Source organism: Propithecus coquereli, unplaced genomic scaffold, assembly GCF_000956105.1.
Source record: "Propithecus coquereli isolate 6110/MARCELLA unplaced genomic scaffold, Pcoq_1.0 Scaffold239, whole genome shotgun sequence".
Taxonomy (NCBI): domain Eukaryota; kingdom Metazoa; phylum Chordata; class Mammalia; order Primates; family Indriidae; genus Propithecus; species Propithecus coquereli.
Genome location: NW_012147941.1, coordinates 185,388 through 205,726, shown reverse-complemented (window position 1 = coordinate 205,726; position 20,339 = coordinate 185,388). Strand labels below are relative to the sequence as shown.

General features: G+C 54.0%; 1 protein-coding gene across 3 annotated transcripts in view; it reads left to right on the top strand.

The window, feature by feature from the left end:
- The window catches only part of PTPRU (protein tyrosine phosphatase, receptor type, U), an 80,220-nt gene that overhangs the window by 53,519 nt on the left and 6,362 nt on the right, over nucleotides 1-20,339 (top strand). For 2 of the 3 annotated variants that reach the window (XM_012645999.1, XM_012646000.1), the window contains exons 17-26: nucleotides 4,968-5,158; nucleotides 5,913-5,988; nucleotides 6,682-6,758; nucleotides 12,681-12,717; nucleotides 13,285-13,382; nucleotides 13,472-13,588; nucleotides 14,158-14,312; nucleotides 16,350-16,485; nucleotides 16,937-17,086; nucleotides 18,581-18,754. In XM_012645999.1, coding sequence (XP_012501453.1) covers nucleotides 4,968-5,158; nucleotides 5,913-5,988; nucleotides 6,682-6,758; nucleotides 12,681-12,717; nucleotides 13,285-13,382; nucleotides 13,472-13,588; nucleotides 14,158-14,312; nucleotides 16,350-16,485; nucleotides 16,937-17,086; nucleotides 18,581-18,754 — 1,211 coding nt within the window. The remainder of the gene's footprint in view (nucleotides 1-4,967; nucleotides 5,159-5,912; nucleotides 5,989-6,681; nucleotides 6,759-12,680; nucleotides 12,718-13,284; nucleotides 13,383-13,471; nucleotides 13,589-14,157; nucleotides 14,313-16,349; nucleotides 16,486-16,936; nucleotides 17,087-18,580; nucleotides 18,755-20,339) is intronic. The other variant, XM_012646001.1, reaches the window with a different exon arrangement.

Genomic DNA, 20,339 nt, shown 5'->3' with positions numbered 1-20,339 from the left:
CTTTTGGTATCAAGATTCTATTAATCTTCTAAAATGCATTGGGATCTCTTCTCTTTTTTCCTTATCATGGGCGATTAGGAAAGATTAGATTTAGATTACTCCTTGAAAGGTTGGTGGAATTTACTTGTAAAACAGTCTTTTTCTGTCATTTTCTTTATGTAATGATTTTAAACTTCTAATTCAACTTATTTAAAGGAGTAAATGGCTCTTTAGGCTTTCTGTTTTTTTAAAGTCACTTTTGGTAAGTTATGTCTATCTAGGAATTTGTTCATTTCATTTAAGTTTTCAAATACATTTACATGTACTTATTAAGCATGTTCTCTTTGTGATCTCCCTCATTAAAATTTCACCATTTTATACCATTGTACCCTCCTTGTTAGCTGTTATCAAGCCTGCATCTTACAAATGAGGGAACAGGTTCAGAGAGGGGAAGTCACTTGTCCAGGTCAAACAGCCAGAAAGCAGCAGAGCCAGGATTTAACGGCAAGCCTTTCTGCATTGCAAATTGCTATTTCTGCTGCATCGTGCTGGGCCTTGAGGGCTGGGTAGGATTTGGACAGCAGAGATGGAAAGGAAGGGGCCTGTGTGGACGAGGAGCAGCACATGCAGATGCACGGCGGTTACGACAGCGGGGAGAGGTCTGACGGGATTGAGTCCTCCGGTGGGAGGGGGACAGTGGGCGGTGAGTGTGGTGTGGGCACGTGCCTCTGCTGCTGAGTCCTCTTGAGACATAGAGAGAGGCAGGAAACATGGGCTCTGCTCCCGGGGAACTCACTGACTAGTTGGGGCATCAAGACTGACCCAGGGAAGTCGGGACCGGGCTCGTTGCCACGTGGATGGTGGGGACAATCAGGGTTGTCAGAGTTTTGAGAAGACACACCCTTTGGCCGGGGTGGTCAGCCCTTTGTGAGATGGGTGGGATTTGACCCGTGGTGAGGAGGGAGGGCCACTGGGCATGGGCAGTGGTGTGATGGCTGGAAGGTCGAGGTGTGTCCAGGAGAATTGGGCTGGGTCTGAGCATCTGCTTGCTCTTTCTCTACCCTCCACTCACTAGTCTAGCTTCCACTTCCTTCTTTTCTCTTCCAAACAGTGGAGGCCAGATTTTTGTGGTTTAGAGTGGAAGGACATGTTAATTTTGATGCATCCTTCATATGCAAATTTTAAATTAGGGACTTATCGCATTGGGTAAATGGTGGCAGGCTGGTGTGAAGAAGCCGGCTGAGACGTTCCCAAGGTGTTGGCATGAGCCCCCATTGGCTCTGAGATCCTGCCTGTGAAAACCCTCGGGTCCGTCTGAAGTTGTTGACCCCTGTGGGTGCCGGTGGGTTCTGGCCAAATGGTTTGTCAAATAAGTGCCGGGTTCCTCTATGTCCACAAATGCCCCTTTATCAGGGAAGGGGGAGGCGGAGAAAAGCAGGGTGGACAACAGGGTCCCAGAGTCAGGTGGATTCAAGCCTAGTGCTGTCATTTCATGAGAAGGTATAATAACTTGACTCTTCTGGGCCTCAGTTTCCTCATTTGCACAAGGGGCATAATAACAGTGCCCATGTCATAGGGAGATTCTAGGGATTGAATGACTTAAGGATCGTCCAGGCATATGAGCGCACTCAATGTGTTAGATGGGGTTACTGTTATTAGAGGCTATGTTTCTTTAGGAAAGTTATTTGCTTGCAAACAGTGAAGGAAAAGTTTGAGGTATCACCAAATTGTATCCTTGGGAGCCTGCCTTCATCTGAGGGTGGCAGGAGTTGGGGAAAGTGCCCATTCCTGAGGGAGGTCTGAGGATTCTTATTTCTAGATAAGGAAACTGAGACCCAGAGAGGTCAAGGAACTTGAGTCAGAATTCAAATTCAGGTTTCTCTGACTCCTAACCCAGTGTTCTTTTCTCTGGGCCTCATCCCTCCCCATGAAACATCAGCTGTCCAGTGGTCGCTCGCAGAAGATGTCCCACAGTCATCGTGGAGCTGGGAGAGCCCGGGAGGAGGCCTGGGATTTGACCTGAGGCCTGCCTGACTCCAGAGCTCCTCCCTCAGTCTCCACATTACACTGTGTTCCCCTGAGGATGTTTTATGAAACAAACAAAAAAAGCCCTCATGGTGAAAGATGATTGCGAAATGTTGCTATTTCCACTCATCTCTTGGACAATCAAAATGTATACGAACATGTTGAAAGCCCCAACAGATCTTATAGGGAAGACACCTATTTATTTTTGTTTAAACCAGAATTTCACAGACTCCTTTAGAACATACAATTCCTCCTCATCCTCTTTTTCTTCTTTTTAATGGAATTCCACTTAATCGTCTTGTATGCCTAGTATTTTCTAGAACGCCCTTTGGCAACCATTACATTAGGCCAGTTTCCTCTCTTTGGACCTCAGTTTCCCCATCTGTGAAATTAAGGGTTTGGGCATCCGGCCACGATGGCATAACTGGTACTTGGCCTGCCCTCCAGCTGTAAGCAGCCAGAAATCTGGATAAAATACATGACGCAATTGCTTTCAGACATTGAACTACAGGCAGCTGAGAACTGTGATTGCGGAGAACAGAGAAGCAAATGAGGTGAGCTCTGACTTTCTACCTGGAGGCCATTTTCAAACCACAGGACAGGAAGGTGGAACCCAAGCTGAACGAGGCAGTCTCCCTGATTTGGATGGAATTTGGGGAAGTTGAGCTCCTCATGGGTTCTGTCCTGGTGATCCTGCATTCATTCTGCCGGCTAGTCATGGAGTAGGAATTACAGGCCAGGCACCACAGAAGGCTCCTCCAAGGAGGGTCATTTTGGCTGAGACCTGAAGGATGAGTATGAGTTCAGTAGGCATAAAGAGTATGGGGCAGAAAGGGTTTTGGAGGCAGAGGAAACAGCATGCGTGAGAAGGGCACAGAGAAGGGAGGGGACAGGCATCTGGGCTCCATTGAGAGTCCCCCACCAACCCCTGCTAGCTCAGACCTGGGCAGAGAATGGCTGTGAAAATGCAGAGGGCTGGGCTTGAATAAGCCCCTTGCAGCCTCCCCCACGACAGGAGGAGGGAACTGAGTACAGTCACACACTCCGTGACAACCTTTGGTCAACGATGGACCACGTATATGATGGTGGTGCCATAAGATTATAATGGAGCTGAAAAATTCCTATTGCCTAGTGATGTCATAGTTGTCACAATGGTGTAGCACAAGGCTTTACTCACATGTTTGTGGTGATGCCGGTGTAAACAAACCTACTGGGCTTGCTGTCATAGGAAAGTCTAGCATGTACAATAATATGTGGTATAATACATCATACTTGATAATTACTGTTACCATTTGTATATTTCCTACACTGTACTTTTTATCATTATTTTAGAGTGTACAAGTACTTACAAAAAACCAAGTTAACTGTAAACACCCTCAGGCAGGTCCTTCAGGAGGTATTCCAGAAGAAGGCACTGCGTGTCATTGCCCCTGAAGACCTAGTGGGACGAGATATGGGGTGGCAGACAGCGATAGTGATGATCTCGACCCTGTGTAGGCCCAGGCTAAAGTGTGTGTTTGTGTCTTAGTTTTCAGTAAAAAAGTTTAAAGAGTAAAAAAAATTAAAAAATTTAAAAATAGAAAAAAAGCATATAGAATAAGGATAGAAAGAAAAAATATTTTTGTACAGCTGTTCAATGTGTGTTTTAAGCTAAGTGTTATTACAAGAGTCAAAAAGTTAAAAAAATTAAAAAGCTTATAAAGTAAAAAAGTTACAGTAAGCTAAGGTTAATTTCTTATTGAAGAAAGACAAATAATTTTTCAATAGATTCAGTGTAGCCCAAGTGCACAGTGTTTATGAAGCCTGCAGGAGTGCACGTAACGTCCTAGGCCTTTGCGTTCACTCACCGCTCGCTCACTCGCCAGAGCAACTTCAGTCCTGCGAGCTCCGTTCACGGCAAGCGCCCTCAACAGGTGTACTATTTTTTATCTTTTGTACTGTATTTTTACTGCACCTTTTCTGCGTTTGGCTATGTTTAGATACACAGAGACTTAATTGTGCTACAGTTGCCTGCAGTATTCAGTGCAGTGACCTGCTGCACAGGTTTGTAGCCAGGAGCAACAGGCCAGACCACACAGCCTAAGTGTGTAGGCGGCTGCACCACCTAGGTTTGTGCGAGCGCCCTCTGGGATGTTCCCACAACTACGGGATTGCCTCGCTACGCATTTCTCAGAATGCCTCCGTCCCCCTCGTTAAGCCACGCGTGACTATTTAGTGAGTGGGAGTGAGTGTCCCAAGGTGGGTGTGGCTGTTTTCTCAATCCCAGGACCTGATCCCTGGGCCCAGAGTGGCATGACCTTGGGAAGCTACTGGAACAGCTGGGGAGGGGGTGGGTTCTGGGGCAGGGGATAGTTTCCAAGGGTGCATGGAGCTCTGTGAATCTTTATTGAATCTCTGGACCTATCCCCATTGGCAGAGGCCCCTGCATGGGATGACAATGGAAATGCTTGCGAAGGAGAAAGGCTCCCATTCAGGTGCCTCCAGAGTTAATCTGCGGGGGGGTGGGGGGGGCGGCAGCAGCTGCTAATTTCCGGATTTGCTTGTCTTTGAATGAGGGTAATTGCTGGGAGTTGCCAATGTTCCAGATTGTTCCCTGGAAGAGGGGGAGCGGGAGGGGGGCTGTCATGGCTCTGCTGAGTGCTGCCCCCTGCAGGCAGAGGTGAAGCCTTGCCACGGGGTGGAGTGAGGGTGTCACAGCATCACAGCGTGGCAGGGCCATGGGTCCCTCAGGGGTCACCTGACCCGACTGCCCAGTCTACAGATGGGAAACCCCAGATGTGGAGGGAAGGGACTTGGCCAGGGTCACACAGGGTGGGCCCAGCTAGGCTGCTTGGCTCCAGTGAACAACCCAGTATCCTCCATGTTGGCTGTACTCCCCGCCCCCCATCCCCCCAGTCCATCTGGGGCTCCCCAGGCTGGGGCATGTGTGTGTCAGGAACCCCTCTGCTTTTCTCTCACTGCAGGAGACCAGCGCAGCGGTGGAGTCACTGAGGCCAGCAGCCTCCTGGGGGGCTCTCCACGGCGTCCGTGTGGCAGGAAGGGCTCCCCGTACCACACGGGGCAGCTGCACCCGGCGGTGCGCGTGGCCGACCTGCTGCAGCACATCAACCAGATGAAGACGGCCGAGGGCTATGGCTTTAAGCAGGAGTACGAGGTGCACGCAGGGCCCCAGTCCAAGAGGACCAGGCGGGCCTTGCCTGGCTCCTCCTCACCGTGGACTGACCCTGGCAGCCCTCAGCCCAGTCCCGGTTGGACCCCTGCTCCGGCGGACCCCACTGCAACCTAACCCTTCTGTACCTTGACCCTGACCCCCATCCCGATTTTGGACTGATCTGGTTTCTCACTGCCATATTAACCCTGATTTGAAAGCTGACCATGAATCTCATCTCAGTCTCCATCTGGATCCTGATCCTGATCCTTATTCTGTCCCTAATCTGAGCCTGACCCCAACACTGACCCTGACCTTGACCTAACCCTAGTCCAACAATGACCCTGACTCTCACCCTAAGCTCTGTTTGAACCCTGACTGGGATCCCATCCTGCCCCCCGTCTGCGCTCTGACACCACCCATATCCTAATCTGAATCCGACCTGCACCTTTACCTTCTGCCCAGCTCAGATCTGGATTTGACCTATTCTAAACCTGACCCTTGTTCCAAAATGTCTCTGAACTCTGACCCTCTTTTCCCCTCTTTTCTCATTTCCCTCCCCCCACACTCCTTGATTTTAATCTTGGTCCGTTGCCGATAAAGGGACACACAGTGACTTTATCTCAGGCCCCAAGTTCAGCCCTGAACCTGGTCCTTACGGTGGCCACACCTCCACCCTGCTACATCATCCTCATTGAGGGGAAGGGGTCCTATGAGTGGGGGTCCCCTCCGCATTGACCACAACTTTCCCTTCTGGCAGAGCTTCTTTGAAGGCTGGGATGCCACAAAGAAGAAAGACAAGCTCAAATGTGGCCGGCAGGAGCCCATGCCTGCCTGTGAGTTCCAGGATATCCACGGGAAGGGCCTACAGTCCAGGGCAGTGGGCCCAGGGCAGTGGGTGGGAGGAAGTCAGGAAGGGGAGCACAGCCAGAATGGGCTCTGGGGCGGCCTCAGAGATGGTGGTAGTGTTGGCAGCCATTTACCGTGGGCCCGCCATGTGCCAAGCCCTGTGCCAAGTGTCACGCCCGTTATCTCACTCCTCTCAATTACCCTGTGAAGTGGGCACTATTATAATCCCCATTTTACAGATAAGGAAAGGGAGGCTTGGCAGATTAAGACCCCTGCTCAAGGTCACACAGCTAATAATTGCCCGATGCTGGGTGCAGTGACATGCGCCTATAGTCCCAGCTGCTCGGGAGGCTGAGGCAGGAGCATCACTTGAGGCCAGGAGTTTGAGGCTGCAGTGAGCTGTGATAGTGCCACTGCACTCCAGCCTGGGCGACAGAGTGAGACCCCATATCTTAAAACAAAATTCCCTGAGCAGCATATGCTTTGGCCCTCCTTGACTTCAGACTCTAACCCCTGGCCTCTCCTGCCTCCCACGGTGTCCACAGCCTACTTGTTGGTCCTGAGCCTCTAGGTTTCCTGGCTGCCCTGCTTGTGCCCCACCCCTGGCCTAGGAAGCCCTCCCCAACCGCCCCTACTCTGCTCTCCCCAGTTCAGCCCCTGTCCTCCTGCTGTGTTTACAGACGATCGGCACCGAGTGAAACTCCACCCAATGCTGGGAGACCCCAATGCCGACTACATTAATGCCAACTACATAGACGTGAGTGCCTTGCCCCATCATTTCTGCAGACCTGGCCCTGCCTGCTCCAGGCTCGCTTGTCCAGGCAGGGCAGAAACCTGGCAGGGGATAAATGGGGGTTCGGATGGCTGAGTTCTGAGTGCCCCCACCTCCTGCATTGGGTGCCAGGGAGCTCAGAGGAAGGGGAGGACAGAGTGGGGGGCAGCCTTCAGGAAGGCTTCCTGCAGGCTGGAGTTGTCCTGAGAGATGGGGGGGCTTCAGTGAAGCAGAATGAAGGGAAGAGGCAGACAGGTAGGCCTAGGGGTGAGGAGAGATCCCCTCTCGTGAGGGGCCAAGAGGCTTGAAGGGTGCAATTCTCCCAGTTCACTGTGAGGCTGGAGAGGTAGGCAGGGGCTGGATCATGAAGGCTCCAATGGCAGGCTCAGGAGCTGGGGCTTTTTCATAGGGGCACCAGGGAGTTGTTAAAGTGTTTTGGTTATGATGGGAATGGTGCTTCAAGAATGATAGTGCACCTTTGTTGAGCATGTACCGTGTGCCAAGCACTGTGCTAAGCACTTTATACCCAATATCTCATCTTATATAATCCCTACAACCACCCTACAAGGTAGTTAGCATAATGACCTCACCTTACAGGTGAGGAAACTGGGGCTCAGAGACGTGAAGCTGCTTGTCCTCGGTCACACAGCTAGTGAGTGCTAAAGAAAGGACTCAAACCTCAGCCTGTCTGTGTTTGCAAAGGCTTTGCTGCTAACCATGAGGCTATCCTGCCACCCACTGCAGTAGCTGGACCTGGGTGACTGGATGAGGGGCCAGAGCTAGGGCAGGCAGCCAGGAGGCCTAGGCTTGGGTGTCAAGAAGAGGTGGTGAGACTACTCCCCAGGTGTGGATGGAGGACGAGATGGGACAGGGCCCAGGGACCCTGGTCAGACTCCCCCGTCCCTGCAGCAAACCAGGTTTGGGAGAGCACCATTTGATCATACGTGAAATGTATTTTGAGCCCTTTCTATGTGCTAGGCGTTGTGCTGGGCACCAGGATACAGATGTGAAAAAGACAGGCACGGCCCCTGCTTTCCTTGCACGATATTCTAGTGGGGGAGACAGGTAAACATGGACATGAATAAATAATTTCAGACTGGTGGGGAAGCACAGGCCAGAAAACAGGAATGACTTTCCCAGTGTCGTACAGCAAGTCAGCGGCAGAGCCAGGGCTGGCACGGCAGCCTTCGTGGAGAGGAGCGGGAGGGGCGGCCCAGGAAGGGAGACGTGAAACGAAGGTCTGAGGAGCTGGGAGGACCCAAGCGCAGGTCTGGGGGCAGAGGTAGTCGGGGACTCTGGAGGTGGTCTCTCCTCTCCCTCTTCTGATCCTGCTCCTGGGGCCAGATGTGCCGCCCCGTGGTCCCCAGAATCCCTTCCCTTCTCCCCGACCCATCCCGTCCCTTGGCTGGGGTCAGGTCTAGGCCTGGGCTCACAGACTTGGGCAGCTTTGGTGACAGTGGTCCTCTCCTCGGTCTTGTCAAGGTCCCAGTTGGCCTCTCTTGGGCCCTGGCAGGGACACGCCACTCCCCACTCTCCCTGGCCCAGCCCAGCCCGGCCCGGCCCGGCCGTCCCTGCTCTGCCTGCCCACTCACATCGCCCATTCTGGCCACTCCTGTGCTCCGTCCACCTCCATCTGCCTCTGGCCTAATATCTGTCTCTTTTGCTTTGTACTGTTCCCTCACTGGAATCATTAAGATTCGGATAAACCGTGAAGTAAGTATCTCTCTCCCCTCCTCCTCCTCCTCCTCCTCCTCCTCTTCCTCCTCTTGTCTGTCTGACTGGCTGTATCTCAGACTCTCACAGTCTCTGGCTGTCTGTCTCTCTGTCTCTGTCTGTCTCTCTGTCTCTGTCCTCCTTCCACTCTACTGTGTGCCCAGCACCAACCGTCCATTTCAGCAGCCTGGCCAGGGACCGCCCAGGGCTGAAGATTCGACTGTGTCCCTATTGTAAGCACTTCCCTCCCATCCTCCACTGCCTCCAGACCAGGCAGCAGTGTTGGGGTGCTTGCACCGGCCCCCACTGTCATTTTGTCCCCCAGCCCCACCCTTCCCAACGAGTCCTCACTAGGACCCCACACCTCCTGCAGGACGCTTGGGAGGGGTAGGGTGGGGGAGGCTGCCCTGGGTGGCCCTGTCTCTGCTGCTTAGGAGTCAAGGTCTTCGGACAGCCCTGGGTCAGTCCCCCTGAAACCAGGTTTCCTAGTGTTCAAATCGCCTTGTGATCAGTTTGCTTGAAACTCGTCCCCAACCACTTTGCCCTGAATTTAGCCCTAATTTGAATGTTTTTTGGGGGAGCAGTTTGGGTATTCTATTTTTAAAAATCGTGCCATCTCTTGGCCTTTTAAGAATTAAAAAACCACCCTGGCCGGGCGCGGTGGCTCACGCCTGTAATCCTAGCTCTCTGGGAGGCCGAGGCGGGCGGATTGTTTGAGCTCAGGAGTTCGAAACCAGCCTGAGCAAGAGCAAGACCCCGTCTCTACTAAAAATAGAAAGAAATTAATCGGACAACTAAAAATATATAGAAAAAATTAGCCGGGCATGGTGGTGCATGCCTGTAGTCCCAGCTACTCGGGAGGCTGAGGCAGGAGGATTGCTTGAGCCCAGGAGTGTGGGGTTGCTGTGAGCTAGGCTGACACCACGGCACTCACTCTAGCCCCGGCAAAAAGAGTGAGACTCTGTTAAAAAAAAAAAAAAAAAAAACCCACCCTAATTCATCTAGTGATCCTTCGATTTGATTTTTAATACATATATATTATTTTCATAGTATTTGATGACTGATGGGATTATTAGCTATTATGTGGGTGCTTTTTCTTATTTTATCTCCTCTTTCTTTTAAAAAATGTATTTCTTGCTTTTTTATGATTGCCCAAATACTGTTCATTATCGGACTTTCAGACCCCACAGTTCCAGCTCCTGGAGATGATGGGTTAGCCCAGATGGGCCCTTATTTGGAGTGTGCCTGAAGGGTTGGTCTGTAAAGTTCTCACAGTGAAGGGGAAGATTAGGCTCCCCAGATACAGCGCATGTGCTGAGCCCTAGCGCCCCCCATAGGAGGCGATGATTACAGGTCGTTATGCTTCTTTATATCTCAATTTTCGCAACACCCACCTTGCTCTTACATCCAACCCATTTGGTTCATTGTTGTCAGGCTCTTAAGAAATACCCTTGGAAGCCTTGGCTTAGTACTTGGTCAAGTGCCAGCTAACAATAGTGCCACTGACTGGGCACCTGCTGTGTGCCAGGCACCTGAGACACATCGTTTCATCTTTGCCACACTCTGCCTGTTAGGGACCCTGTTGACCCGCATTTGACAGGTGAAAAAATTGAGGCTTGGAAAAGTTAAGTGACTTGCTCAGGGCCACGTGGCTTTCAGTTGGCAGAACTGGGCCACAGTCCTCAACCCTTACACTGGACTGTGGTTCTCACCCTGTGGGGGGCATCAGGACGCCCTGGGGTCCTGCCTGCAGTGCAGGGGCGCGATCTTCCACTCTGCGCGGTCAGAATCCAGGAGGGCACGGCAAGAGCCTGGGGCCTGCCTGTGCTTGCTGGAGGGTGAGGGCCAGGGCTCTGTAGTGCTGATCTCTAACGTGGGTGTATGCAAGGTGATCTACTGGTCGTCCTTTAAAATCTGGTCATTTTAAACTTCTCTTTGTGTCCTTTATGTAATATAATTGTGCGGTAATACACACACACATATATTTTAAAAGTTAATATGCAGATATTGAGGGTTATCTGCTCAAAAACTTGTTTCAGGCAGGGTTATGTGACCATTTATCACATTTTTTCCAAAAAGATGCTTCCAAAGAACAGAAGAATAGGACACTGGAATGAAGCAGAAACATTTGTAATAGAGTTGAATTTTAGACCAGCTGGTCCTTGAGCAAACTGATCCATTTTGATAGAGTTCCATTCCTCTGTTATTTATGGACCAGCGTGTGTGTGCTGGCGCTGTGCGGGGCACTGGGGGCAGAGCTGGATGGAGCAGGTGAGGCCCCTGCTCTCGTGGGGGATTCTTAGGCAAACTAGTTTTAGGTGGGGCAGCCTGTTCCCAGCTTGACTAGCGCTGGGGGTGGGAGGGGGGCCCCTGGCTGCACCTTTAATGGGCCCCCCATCCTCCACCTGCACCTCCCACTCTAACCCCAGTCACCCAGCAGCTCCGCTGAGGACTTGAAGTGGAGACAGTGGCTTGGAGCGACAGCAGGAGGGAATTAGGTTAGACCTGGAGAGGTTCCCAATGGGGAGTGTGAGGGTTTCTGTCAGGCTCTTCCTTGACATCAGTAACTTTGACTGTGTTTCCGTCATTTGTATGGGAACAGCAAGGAGATACACGACAGAATCTCTGAGTGTGCGTCTCTTGCTGTTATCCTCTTGTTGCCGAGGAGAACAGAGGCTTAGGGAGGCGGAGAGCCTGGCTTCTCAGAGTGCCTTCTGAGGCCCCGCACTGTGGCACCACCTGGGAGCTGGCTGGACATGCGCCGTCCGGGCCCCACCCCACACCTGCTGAATCTGAACCTGCGTTTGAACAAGATCCCCAGCAGATTCCCGCGCGCAGCAACGGCTGAGAGGCACCCTCTTGGCGCTCAGAGTCACACAGCCACTTCTTGGCAGAGCTGCGACAGGGACCCGGGACCATTTGACCCCAAGACTGTTTCCTAACCCCGGTAGTAAATCACCTTCCGTCCCAGCGGTTCTGGACATCCACTTGTATCCACTTGATCCGTTTGAGTCTTCAGGGATACTGTTTAAGCTTTCAAATAGTAGTAGTAATAATAAAAATAATGGCTACCATTGATTAAGTACTGATCTGGTGCTTGGCACAGTGCCAAACATGTACCGTACGTTGCTTACTCCTCATGACAGCCCTAGGAGGTCAATACGATGATTATTCCATTTTGTAGATGTGAAAATGGAGGCGTAAAGAAGTGAAGGGGTTTTTGCCTCCGTGCACACAGCTAGCAAGAGGCAGAGCTGGATTCGAGCCCTGGCAGTGGCTGGGGAGCTGTGTTGTGGGTGTGAGCTCGAGGCAGGGGTGGAGTGTGATGGTTTCCTGCAGTACTTCTTCCCCTTCCCGTGTCGCCCACTTTGATGCCCTGGGTATCTGCTGGGCTCTTGTGCCCCAGAAAGACGAGGCCTGTGGCAGGACCTCAAGGGTGGCTGTGGCCCTGGGGCGGGGTGTTGGGGGGCTGGGTCCTCTCCTCAGCCGGGGTGGGGAGGGGCTCAGGGGACGGGGGACGAAGTAGCTCCTGGCCTGCTTTGTGGGAGACAGTGCAGGTAAAGTGCTTAGCACAGTAGGTGACCCTGACAGGGTCCCCAAAAAGTTCATTATCATTATTATTATTGAATTTAAAGATTTTTATCTAAGGGCCATGAGTAACCCCTGTGCTCGTATGCTTCCAACCTGAAGCCTTCATCTGGGCCTCCCAAGCCCTGAGTGACTGAGCTAGCGGGGAGGGGCGCTGTCCATTCTTGTTGCCCGAGTGGGGCTAGGGTAGCTGATAAGCTCTGGTTACCCCGTGTTTGGGGTCTGGGTGATTAGAGCTTCCGGGACTCTGGGAACAGGGCAGGGTCATCCTGGACTCTGTCTCCCAATAGCAGCCTGGTTGCAAGCAGATAACTTAGCCCCACTTTTGGGGTGGGGAGACCCTCTAGGCCCGTGAAGGAGTCATGTCCTCCCCAGGGTCATACAGCAAAGGTGGGATTAAACCCAAGACACCCGTCCTGGCTTCATTCTCCCTTCCTTGGGGCCTGGGAGGACGAGGTCACCCTGGTTGGGAGGCCACGGGGGACGAGAGTGGGGTGGGTCTGTGGAGGGGTAGGGGGTGCGGCTTCTGGGAGAGGAGAGCACAGGAGGTCTAGGAGTGAGGGGCTGCTCCCTGGGGTCTAACCACGCCCTCTTCTCCTGTTCCAGGGTTACCACAGGTCAAACCACTTCATAGCCACTCAAGGTACCCGGCATCTCTGCCCGTGTGCGCCCACCATGTGCTAGCATGCCTCTGCCTGCCTTTCTGCCTGCCCCGCTGCTCTGCTGGGCTCCTGTCTGCCTCCCATCTGCCTTGCTGTCCCTGTTTGCTTGTCTGCTCCCTGCTGTCTGCCTGAGTCTCTTGGCGTCCGGTCATCCACCTTGGTCCCTTCTTTGTGTTAGTGATCAGTCCATCGATAGCTCCCTGGTCCATCTGTCTGTCTCCAAGGTGGTATGTGCACAAGGGCTAGCTGGGCTCAGTCCTCATGGGTGTGGATTGTGCCTCTCGGTCTGGTGGCTGCCTGGGTTTGTCTGGCTGTGTCTCTTTCCCCCAACTGTCTGTCCATCCTCCTGGAGACTTGGGCTGTGGACCGAGGGTCTGACTCTCCAGCTCTGCCTCCTGGATAGCACCCACCCAGGGTGTGTGGGGTGAGCACGAAGCCCCCATCAGGGTGCAGGGAGCCTCCGGGCTTGGGGTGGTGGTGCGGGACAGCGGGTGCGCTGGCCCCGGGCGGAAACCTCGCCTCAGGGGCAGGCATGTCTGCATCCCCAGGGCCGAAGCCGGAGATGGTCTACGACTTCTGGCGCATGGTGTGGCAGGAGCACTGCTCCAGCATCGTCATGATCACCAAGCTGGTTGAGGTGGGCAGGGTAAGCGGGGCTGCGGGGTGGACCGGGGGGCATGGAGGGCCAAGGGGGCGGTGGAGAGCCCACTGAGTCCTGTCCCGCGGGGACTCCAGGTGAAATGCTCACGGTACTGGCCAGAGGACTCAGACATGTACGGGGACATCAAGATCACGCTGGTGAAGACGGAGACTCTAGCCGAGTATGTCGTGCGCACCTTTGCCCTGGAGCGGGTGAGTCTCCCGGTCACGGGTTCCCTGCAGAGGGTGCCTGAGGGGTGGGGCAGGAGCAGGAGGGGCAAGGAGTGTACCGCTGCCAACCCCAGCAAAGAAGCTACCTGGTCACTGTGCTGGGAGCACCGTGGAGGGACAGGAAGGTGACTGTCTCTGCTCTTGGCTCCAGGAGGAAGCCGAGACAGTGGAGATGATGACAATAACTGCCAGGTGGTGGCTCCTCCTCAGTGCTGAGCCTGTTACACATGTTTGAGTCCGGGGAAGCTCTGTGGGAGTAGGTGTTTACTGTTAGCCCGTTTTACAGATGAAGAAAGCGAGGCTGAGAGTGGTTACATCATGCATAACAGGCCACGTCATTGTCTGTTTATCTAACCCTGGGAAAGTGGCTTTTCCTCTTTGGGCCTTAGTTTTCCCACTTGTACAGTGGGACGTTAATACTGACTTCATCAATAAATTTATCCTTGGGATTGAGATCATGCAGTGAGATGCTCATCATAGTGCCTGGTGCACAGCAAGTGTCTAATAGATGCTGCTGGTGACTCTTACTGTTATTACTGTTGTCTCCTCAGAGAGGCTACTCTGCCCGGCACGAGGTCCGCCAGTTTCACTTCACGGCGTGGCCAGAGCACGGTGTCCCCTACCATGCCACGGGGCTGCTGGCCTTTATCCGGCGCGTGAAGGCCTCCACCCCGCCTGACGCTGGGCCCATCGTCATCCACTGCAGGTGGGTTGCCGGGAGTCCCAAGGAGCAGAGAGGGCCAGCGGGGAGTTGGGCCCAAGTGGGGTTGGTTCAGGGTCCATAAGGGGGACCAGGCCTGGGCTCGTACTGCTTTGAGACAGAGGACTGGAGGGAATGACCCCGGAAAGGCCCTTTACCCTTTGAGCTTTGGCACTGAGGTTGGCACCCTCACGTACCCGCTAAGACCTTTGGAGCGCCTTGACCCAGGTGCTAGGGAGGCACTGGAGGCAGGGAGGGGGCCGGCTTAGGGGTTGGCGAGGCACCAGGCACGATCAAGTTCTGCTGCTTCCATTCAGCAGGTGTTTGCTGCATACCTGCTGCGTGCTGGGTTTGGCCCAGGGCTGGGAAGGACTTCACCTTCTCTTTGCCAAACCCGGTGGGCCTCGCCCACGCCTTGGCCTTCACACCCTCTGCAGACCCTGAGTGGCTCCTGTGACCCCAGCTGCCTTCTGTCTCTGCCCTGCTTCCTCCCTGGCTCCATATCTTCCTCTTGCCTCTTAAATGGGGGCCCAGAGCCCTGTCCTCCCCCGCCCGCCCGGAGAGCCTACCCTTCAACGCTGTGGCTTTGGCGAGTGCCCTGTGCCCACAAGTCCATGGCCTTGATGTCTTGTCCTGGCTCCTCTGTTGGATTCTTACCAGCTCCCCAGATGCCACGTGGCAGACTCATTCTTCTCCCTGCCCTGCCGCTCATACCAGTTCTCTTAGATTTCTTTGGGCTTCCATAAGGTACCATCTTATAAAATAGAACTTTTTTGATATATAATACACTTAAAAGCAAAGTGCACAAATCATTACTGTATGAATTTTCACAAACAAAGCACACTTGTGAAATAACAGGCTCTACTTAGATTGAGGAACAGAGCATTAAGACCCAGAGGCCCCTTGAGCCCGTCCCCTCTGTCCCCTCTGTCCCCCTCCCAGAACAATCACTGTTCTGACTTCTAAACTATAGACAGTTTGCATGTTTTGGGACTTTGTATAAATGGAATCACACAGCCTGTGCTCTTTGCTGTCCGACTTCTTTCCTTCCACTTTGTTTGTGAGGTTCATCGGTTTTGGATTATATTCCACTGGGTGAATAAATGACAATGTGTCTGTCCATCCTGCTGTTGACAGGCATTTGGGTTGTTTCCAGTCTTGAGCTATTATGAATAGTGCTGCTGAGGACATTCGATTGCGTGGCTTTAGGCCAACAAATGCATTCATTTCTGTGGGATGTGTGTGTAGGAGTAGAACTGCTACCTATGTGAACATTTGGCTTTTGGAAATATTGCCAAACAATTTTCCAAGGTGGATGTGCGAATCTGAGCCCCCACTAGCGGTGTATTGAATATCTAGTTGCTGTATGTCTTTGCCAATATGTGGATGCCACCATTTTCAAACCTGAAATCTTGGTGTCATCTTCGTACAACCCTCCTCAACTCTGTGCAACCCACGAGGTTCACAGAGGTGAACCCAAGACAGCCCAGCTCTTGCTGAGCTCCCAGTCGGGTTAGGGAGACAGCCACATCAACAGTGACCATGTGGCTGGAAGAGCATTTTAATCAAAGCCTGCCCAGATTGTGCTGGGAGCTCGAAAGAATGACATCTGCCTGGAAGGGTTACAGATGCTCCATTGAGAATGTGAATGAGTATGAGTGTGTGGGGTTTTAAAGGGTGTGTAGGAGTTCTGGTGATATCCAGGAGGAAAGGACATTCTTGGATTAGCTCTGAGCATCACTGTTGTCCTTCTCCCCTAGTGTAAGTTGCTAAGTTGGACTGGCTTCACCTCTGCATTCTCCCTGCCCTCACCTCTGCTCTCTTTCCTCGAGGCCCATGCCCAGCTCTGTCCTTGTATTTCACCAGAACTCTTCCTCCCAGCAGCCTGCTCCCTGGCTTCTCCTTGCTGGGGAGGGAAGGTAGTCATCTCTGTCCCTGTCCCCTGTGTGGTGCACATATGGCCAGTCCTTCCTCTCTTCTTCTCCCTAGTCCCGGCCTCCCCCACCAAGGCTCTGACGTGGCCTGGGGCCGCTTTCTCCCCAGCGCGGGCACTGGCCGCACAGGTTGCTACATTGTCCTCGATGTGATGCTGGACATGGCCGAGTGTGAGGGCGTCGTGGACATTTACAACTGCGTGAAGACCCTCTGCTCCCGGCGCGTCAACATGATCCAGACTGAGGTGCAGGGACCCGGCCCTGTCCCCACCAGTCCCTCTAGGACAGGGGTCTCTCGTGAAGGAGCTCAGTGCTGGTGGAGTGTGTCCAAAGGCTCTTCCCTTCCCTAGGGTCATTCCTGAACTTGGCTCCCAGCCTCCTAGGGGCTTCCCAGACTCAGCTCCGCTGTGTTCTGCTGGGTGAGGCCAACAAAAGGGGTTCTGCAGTCCAGACGTCCCTGGGTTTGCATCCTCACTGGATACGTGACCTTGGACTGTCCCCTCACCTCTCAGAGCTTCTCACAGGGCTGTTACAGGGGTGAGATAGGAGATAAGACAGCCTGTCCATGGCGGCACGTGGTTGGACTCCACCCCAGAGCACCCGCCTCAGCCTTGAGCTTGCTTATCCCCTCTGTCCCCCACGGATCTCCAGCTTCTAGTCCCTTCCTCAGTCTTGTGTTCTCATCTCCTGTTCCAGGAGCAGTACATCTTCATTCACGATGCAATCCTGGAGGCCTGCCTGTGTGGGGAGACTACCATCCCTGTGAGTGAGTTCAAGGCCACCTACAGGGAGATGATCCGCATTGATCCTCAGAGTAATTCCTCCCAGCTGCGGGAAGAGTTCCAGGTGGGGCATGAGTGTGTGTATAGGTGAGGGTGTGCGTGTGTGTGTTGGGAAGTCCTCAGGACTGCGGGAATCGTAGAGGGGCAAGCAGGAGAGACCAGACTGAGACCACAGCTGGAGAGACAGAGTTGGGGACTGGGAAGGACAAGACAGTGGAGCAGATGGTGCATCAAAGCGGTTAAGGGCCCAGGCTTTGAAGTCAGATTAAACCTGGGTTCAAATCCTGGCTTGCCTAATTAAGAGCTGTGAGCATCTTTGAACAAGTCATTTTGCCACTCTGAGCCTCAGTTTTGTTACCCACAGAAAAGAAATAGTTACTGTCTCCTTTGCAGTGTTGTATTCATCGGGCTTCTTTTGGTTGTGAGCGAGTAAAAGCCCAGCTCTTGTAACTGAAGGGTCTGAGGAAGGTGCAGCTTTGGTTGTGGCAGTTCAGGGGCTCCAGTGATGGTGCCAGCACTTGGTCAGTCTCCACTCCTGTTTTGGCTTCATTCTCAGACCTACACCCGGCCCCAGCAGTGCCAGGCTCACCTGATCTCTGCTGTCAGGAGACTCTGGAAGAAGATACTTGCTGTTCCCAGCAGCATCAACAAGTCCTAGATGAGACTCTCACTTGCCCATCCCTGAACCAGTCACTGGGGCCAGAGAGAGGGAGCTCGCCGATTGGCCCTGGCTTTGGCTGCAAGCCCGCATGGCCTGGCTCTGTCACTAGGCGGGCAGAGACCCAAGACGTCCTCTCCACTCTGGGTTCCTGAGAGGGCTTAGTGGACGGCACACGCTGGGTGCCTGGTGCTCCAGGGCCGGCACTGGGTGATCTCACAGGAGATGCTGCCTGTGATTCCTGGAGCAGGGGGTCGGGCTTTGGGGATCATGGCAGACTTAGGTTCCCTGTGAGGGATCCCCAAGAACAAGATGCACTGAGCCCCCGGTAATCTAGAGGCCTGAGGTCTGCAGGCATGGGGTGGAGGAGCTGCCCCAGAGGCCCTGGCTTGATTTAGTGCCAGGTGCTCAGGACTCGCATTCTGTTCAGATAGGGTCGTGACCAAGGAAGGTGACGACCTCTGCCCGGTCCCTGGAGGCTGCTTTGTGGAGGGGATGGGGTTGCAGGGCTTGTCTCAACGAAGGCATCACTAAGCTAGTAATGATGCTCTCTGTGCCGGTGCGTGCCAGGCTCAGCTCGGGGCTTGTCATTCTCACTATATCCTCCCCGCAGCCCCGTGGAGTGGGCATATTACTTTCCCGTTTTACAGGCTAAGTGATACAGTAGCTTGCCTCAGTTTACACAGGTGGTAAGAAGGCAGACTGTAGTTTCCAGAGCGCTGTTCAGGCCCTGCGTGGCCTAGTGACAGGGAGCTTGGGGCCCTGCCCACTATCCTTTGTCTCCGGACCTCAGTTTTTCCATCTGTGAAATGGGGCTCATAACCCAGCCCATCCTCCTTCCTGGGGGTTTGGGATTCCCAGCAAGCATGGGGCTTGACTCTCCCCCCACCCCCCTTGTAGACGCTCAACTCGGTCACCCCACCGCTGGACGTGGAGGAGTGCAGCATTGCCCTACTGCCCCGGAACCGTGACAAGAACCGCAGCATGGATGTCCTGCCTCCTGACCGCTGCCTGCCGTTCCTCGTCTCCACCGACGGGGACCCCAACAACTACATCAACGCGGCTCTGACTGACGTGAGAGCTTGGGGGTCGGGTGGGCTGGGGACTCCCCCTCCCGGCAGCATCTGGGAAGGTCCAGGGGCCAAAGGAGCAGAGCTGAGGGCTCTGGTGATGACCTTCTGCCCATTCTGGGGAATAGGCCCACGGGGTGACCCTCCTACCCCAGTGATCTTCCATTCAGGGCATTCAAGCCAGTGCCCCCCTCAGGTATTACTCTCAGCCTGTGTGGGGGCTGGGTTGTGGAGTTCAGGCAGGGCTGTCTCCAGGGTCAGGCACAGCAGGGCCTGGGGTAGGATGATTCAGGGGGCTTTGACTGGGGAGTCCTCGAGGGTTTGGGGTTGGGACTTCAGACCTGATGTCTGGAGCCAGGGGAGCTTGTCCTGAGGAGACTGGGTGGGTCCTGCTCTAGAACCCGGCCTGGGAGGTGACCTGCCTCCTGGCCCCACCTGGCTGTGGTCTGAGGGCTCAGGAGCCATTTAGAGTCTCTTCCCCAGGTCCTGGCTCAGGGGGCTCTGCCTCCTTTGCTGGGTGTTGGGAGCAGAGCAGGAGGTGGGTGCCGGGGCTTTAGGGGCCGATGAATAACTCTGAGGTGCAGCCCTCTGAGGTGGGAGGAGTCTGAGTGTTACCCGAATTCCTCCTCCACGTTGGAACCGGCTGAGCAGTAGATGTGAGAGATCAAACTGTTGCAGATAGACTGGAGAATGGAGCTTAGATACGTGGCCACGTAGGCTGCTGCTCCCTCAGCTGCTCCCCCAGTGCGTCAGGCCGACTCCCCCCCGGGTGCGGCTGTGCAACCACAGGCACCCCCCCTCATCGGGGACAAGCCTTCCCGTGTGGCAGGGAGGAGCGGGCAGAGTGCACGCCTTCTGAGGGCAGGCTGGCTGGGAAGAGCGAGGAAGGAGCAGAGCTGAGCACCTTCGGCCATGGGAGGAGTGAATGAAGGGTGGGCCGAGGCCAGGCGTGTCCCCACCGGACATCCCTCTGTGCAGAGATGAGAGATGCGAAGGGAGGTTCTCCCACAGCGGGTAAGGGGGACGTCCAGGATTACAAAAGGCAGGTCAAGGTTTAGTTGGGGTCAAGGCCAAGAAGAAGCCAAACGAGGACCAGAGTCCTGGGAGCCTGTGCCTGCCCCCAGGTCAGGAGGAGGCCAGGGGTCAGGGAAGGGGTTGGAGGAGAAGAGCTCAGGAGGGGGAGGAGGACATGGCACGGGGTGGGGCGAGGCAGGTCACCAGGGGAGCCTGGGGCTGGAGCTGTGATGGGGAGAAGGCCGGGTGCCAGCTCAGCCAGCAGGACGAGGTGGGGAGCAGAGAGCAGAGTCAGTGCCTGTTGCTGCCCAGGGAGCCTGGGTTGTGGCCCCAGACCCTTCATCCGTGAAGTTGGAAGGGACCTATAGATTTATTTATTCATAATATTTATTGAACCCCTACAATGTGCTAGGCACAGGGCATACTCCAAAATCTCTGCTTTCCTGAACCTCAAATTTGGGAGATGGAGTGGAACAATCAGTAAATAAATACACAATGCAATGTCATACTCTGGAAATTTCTACAAAAAGCAACCAGGCAGGCCGGGCGCGGTGGCTCACGCCTGTAATCCTAGC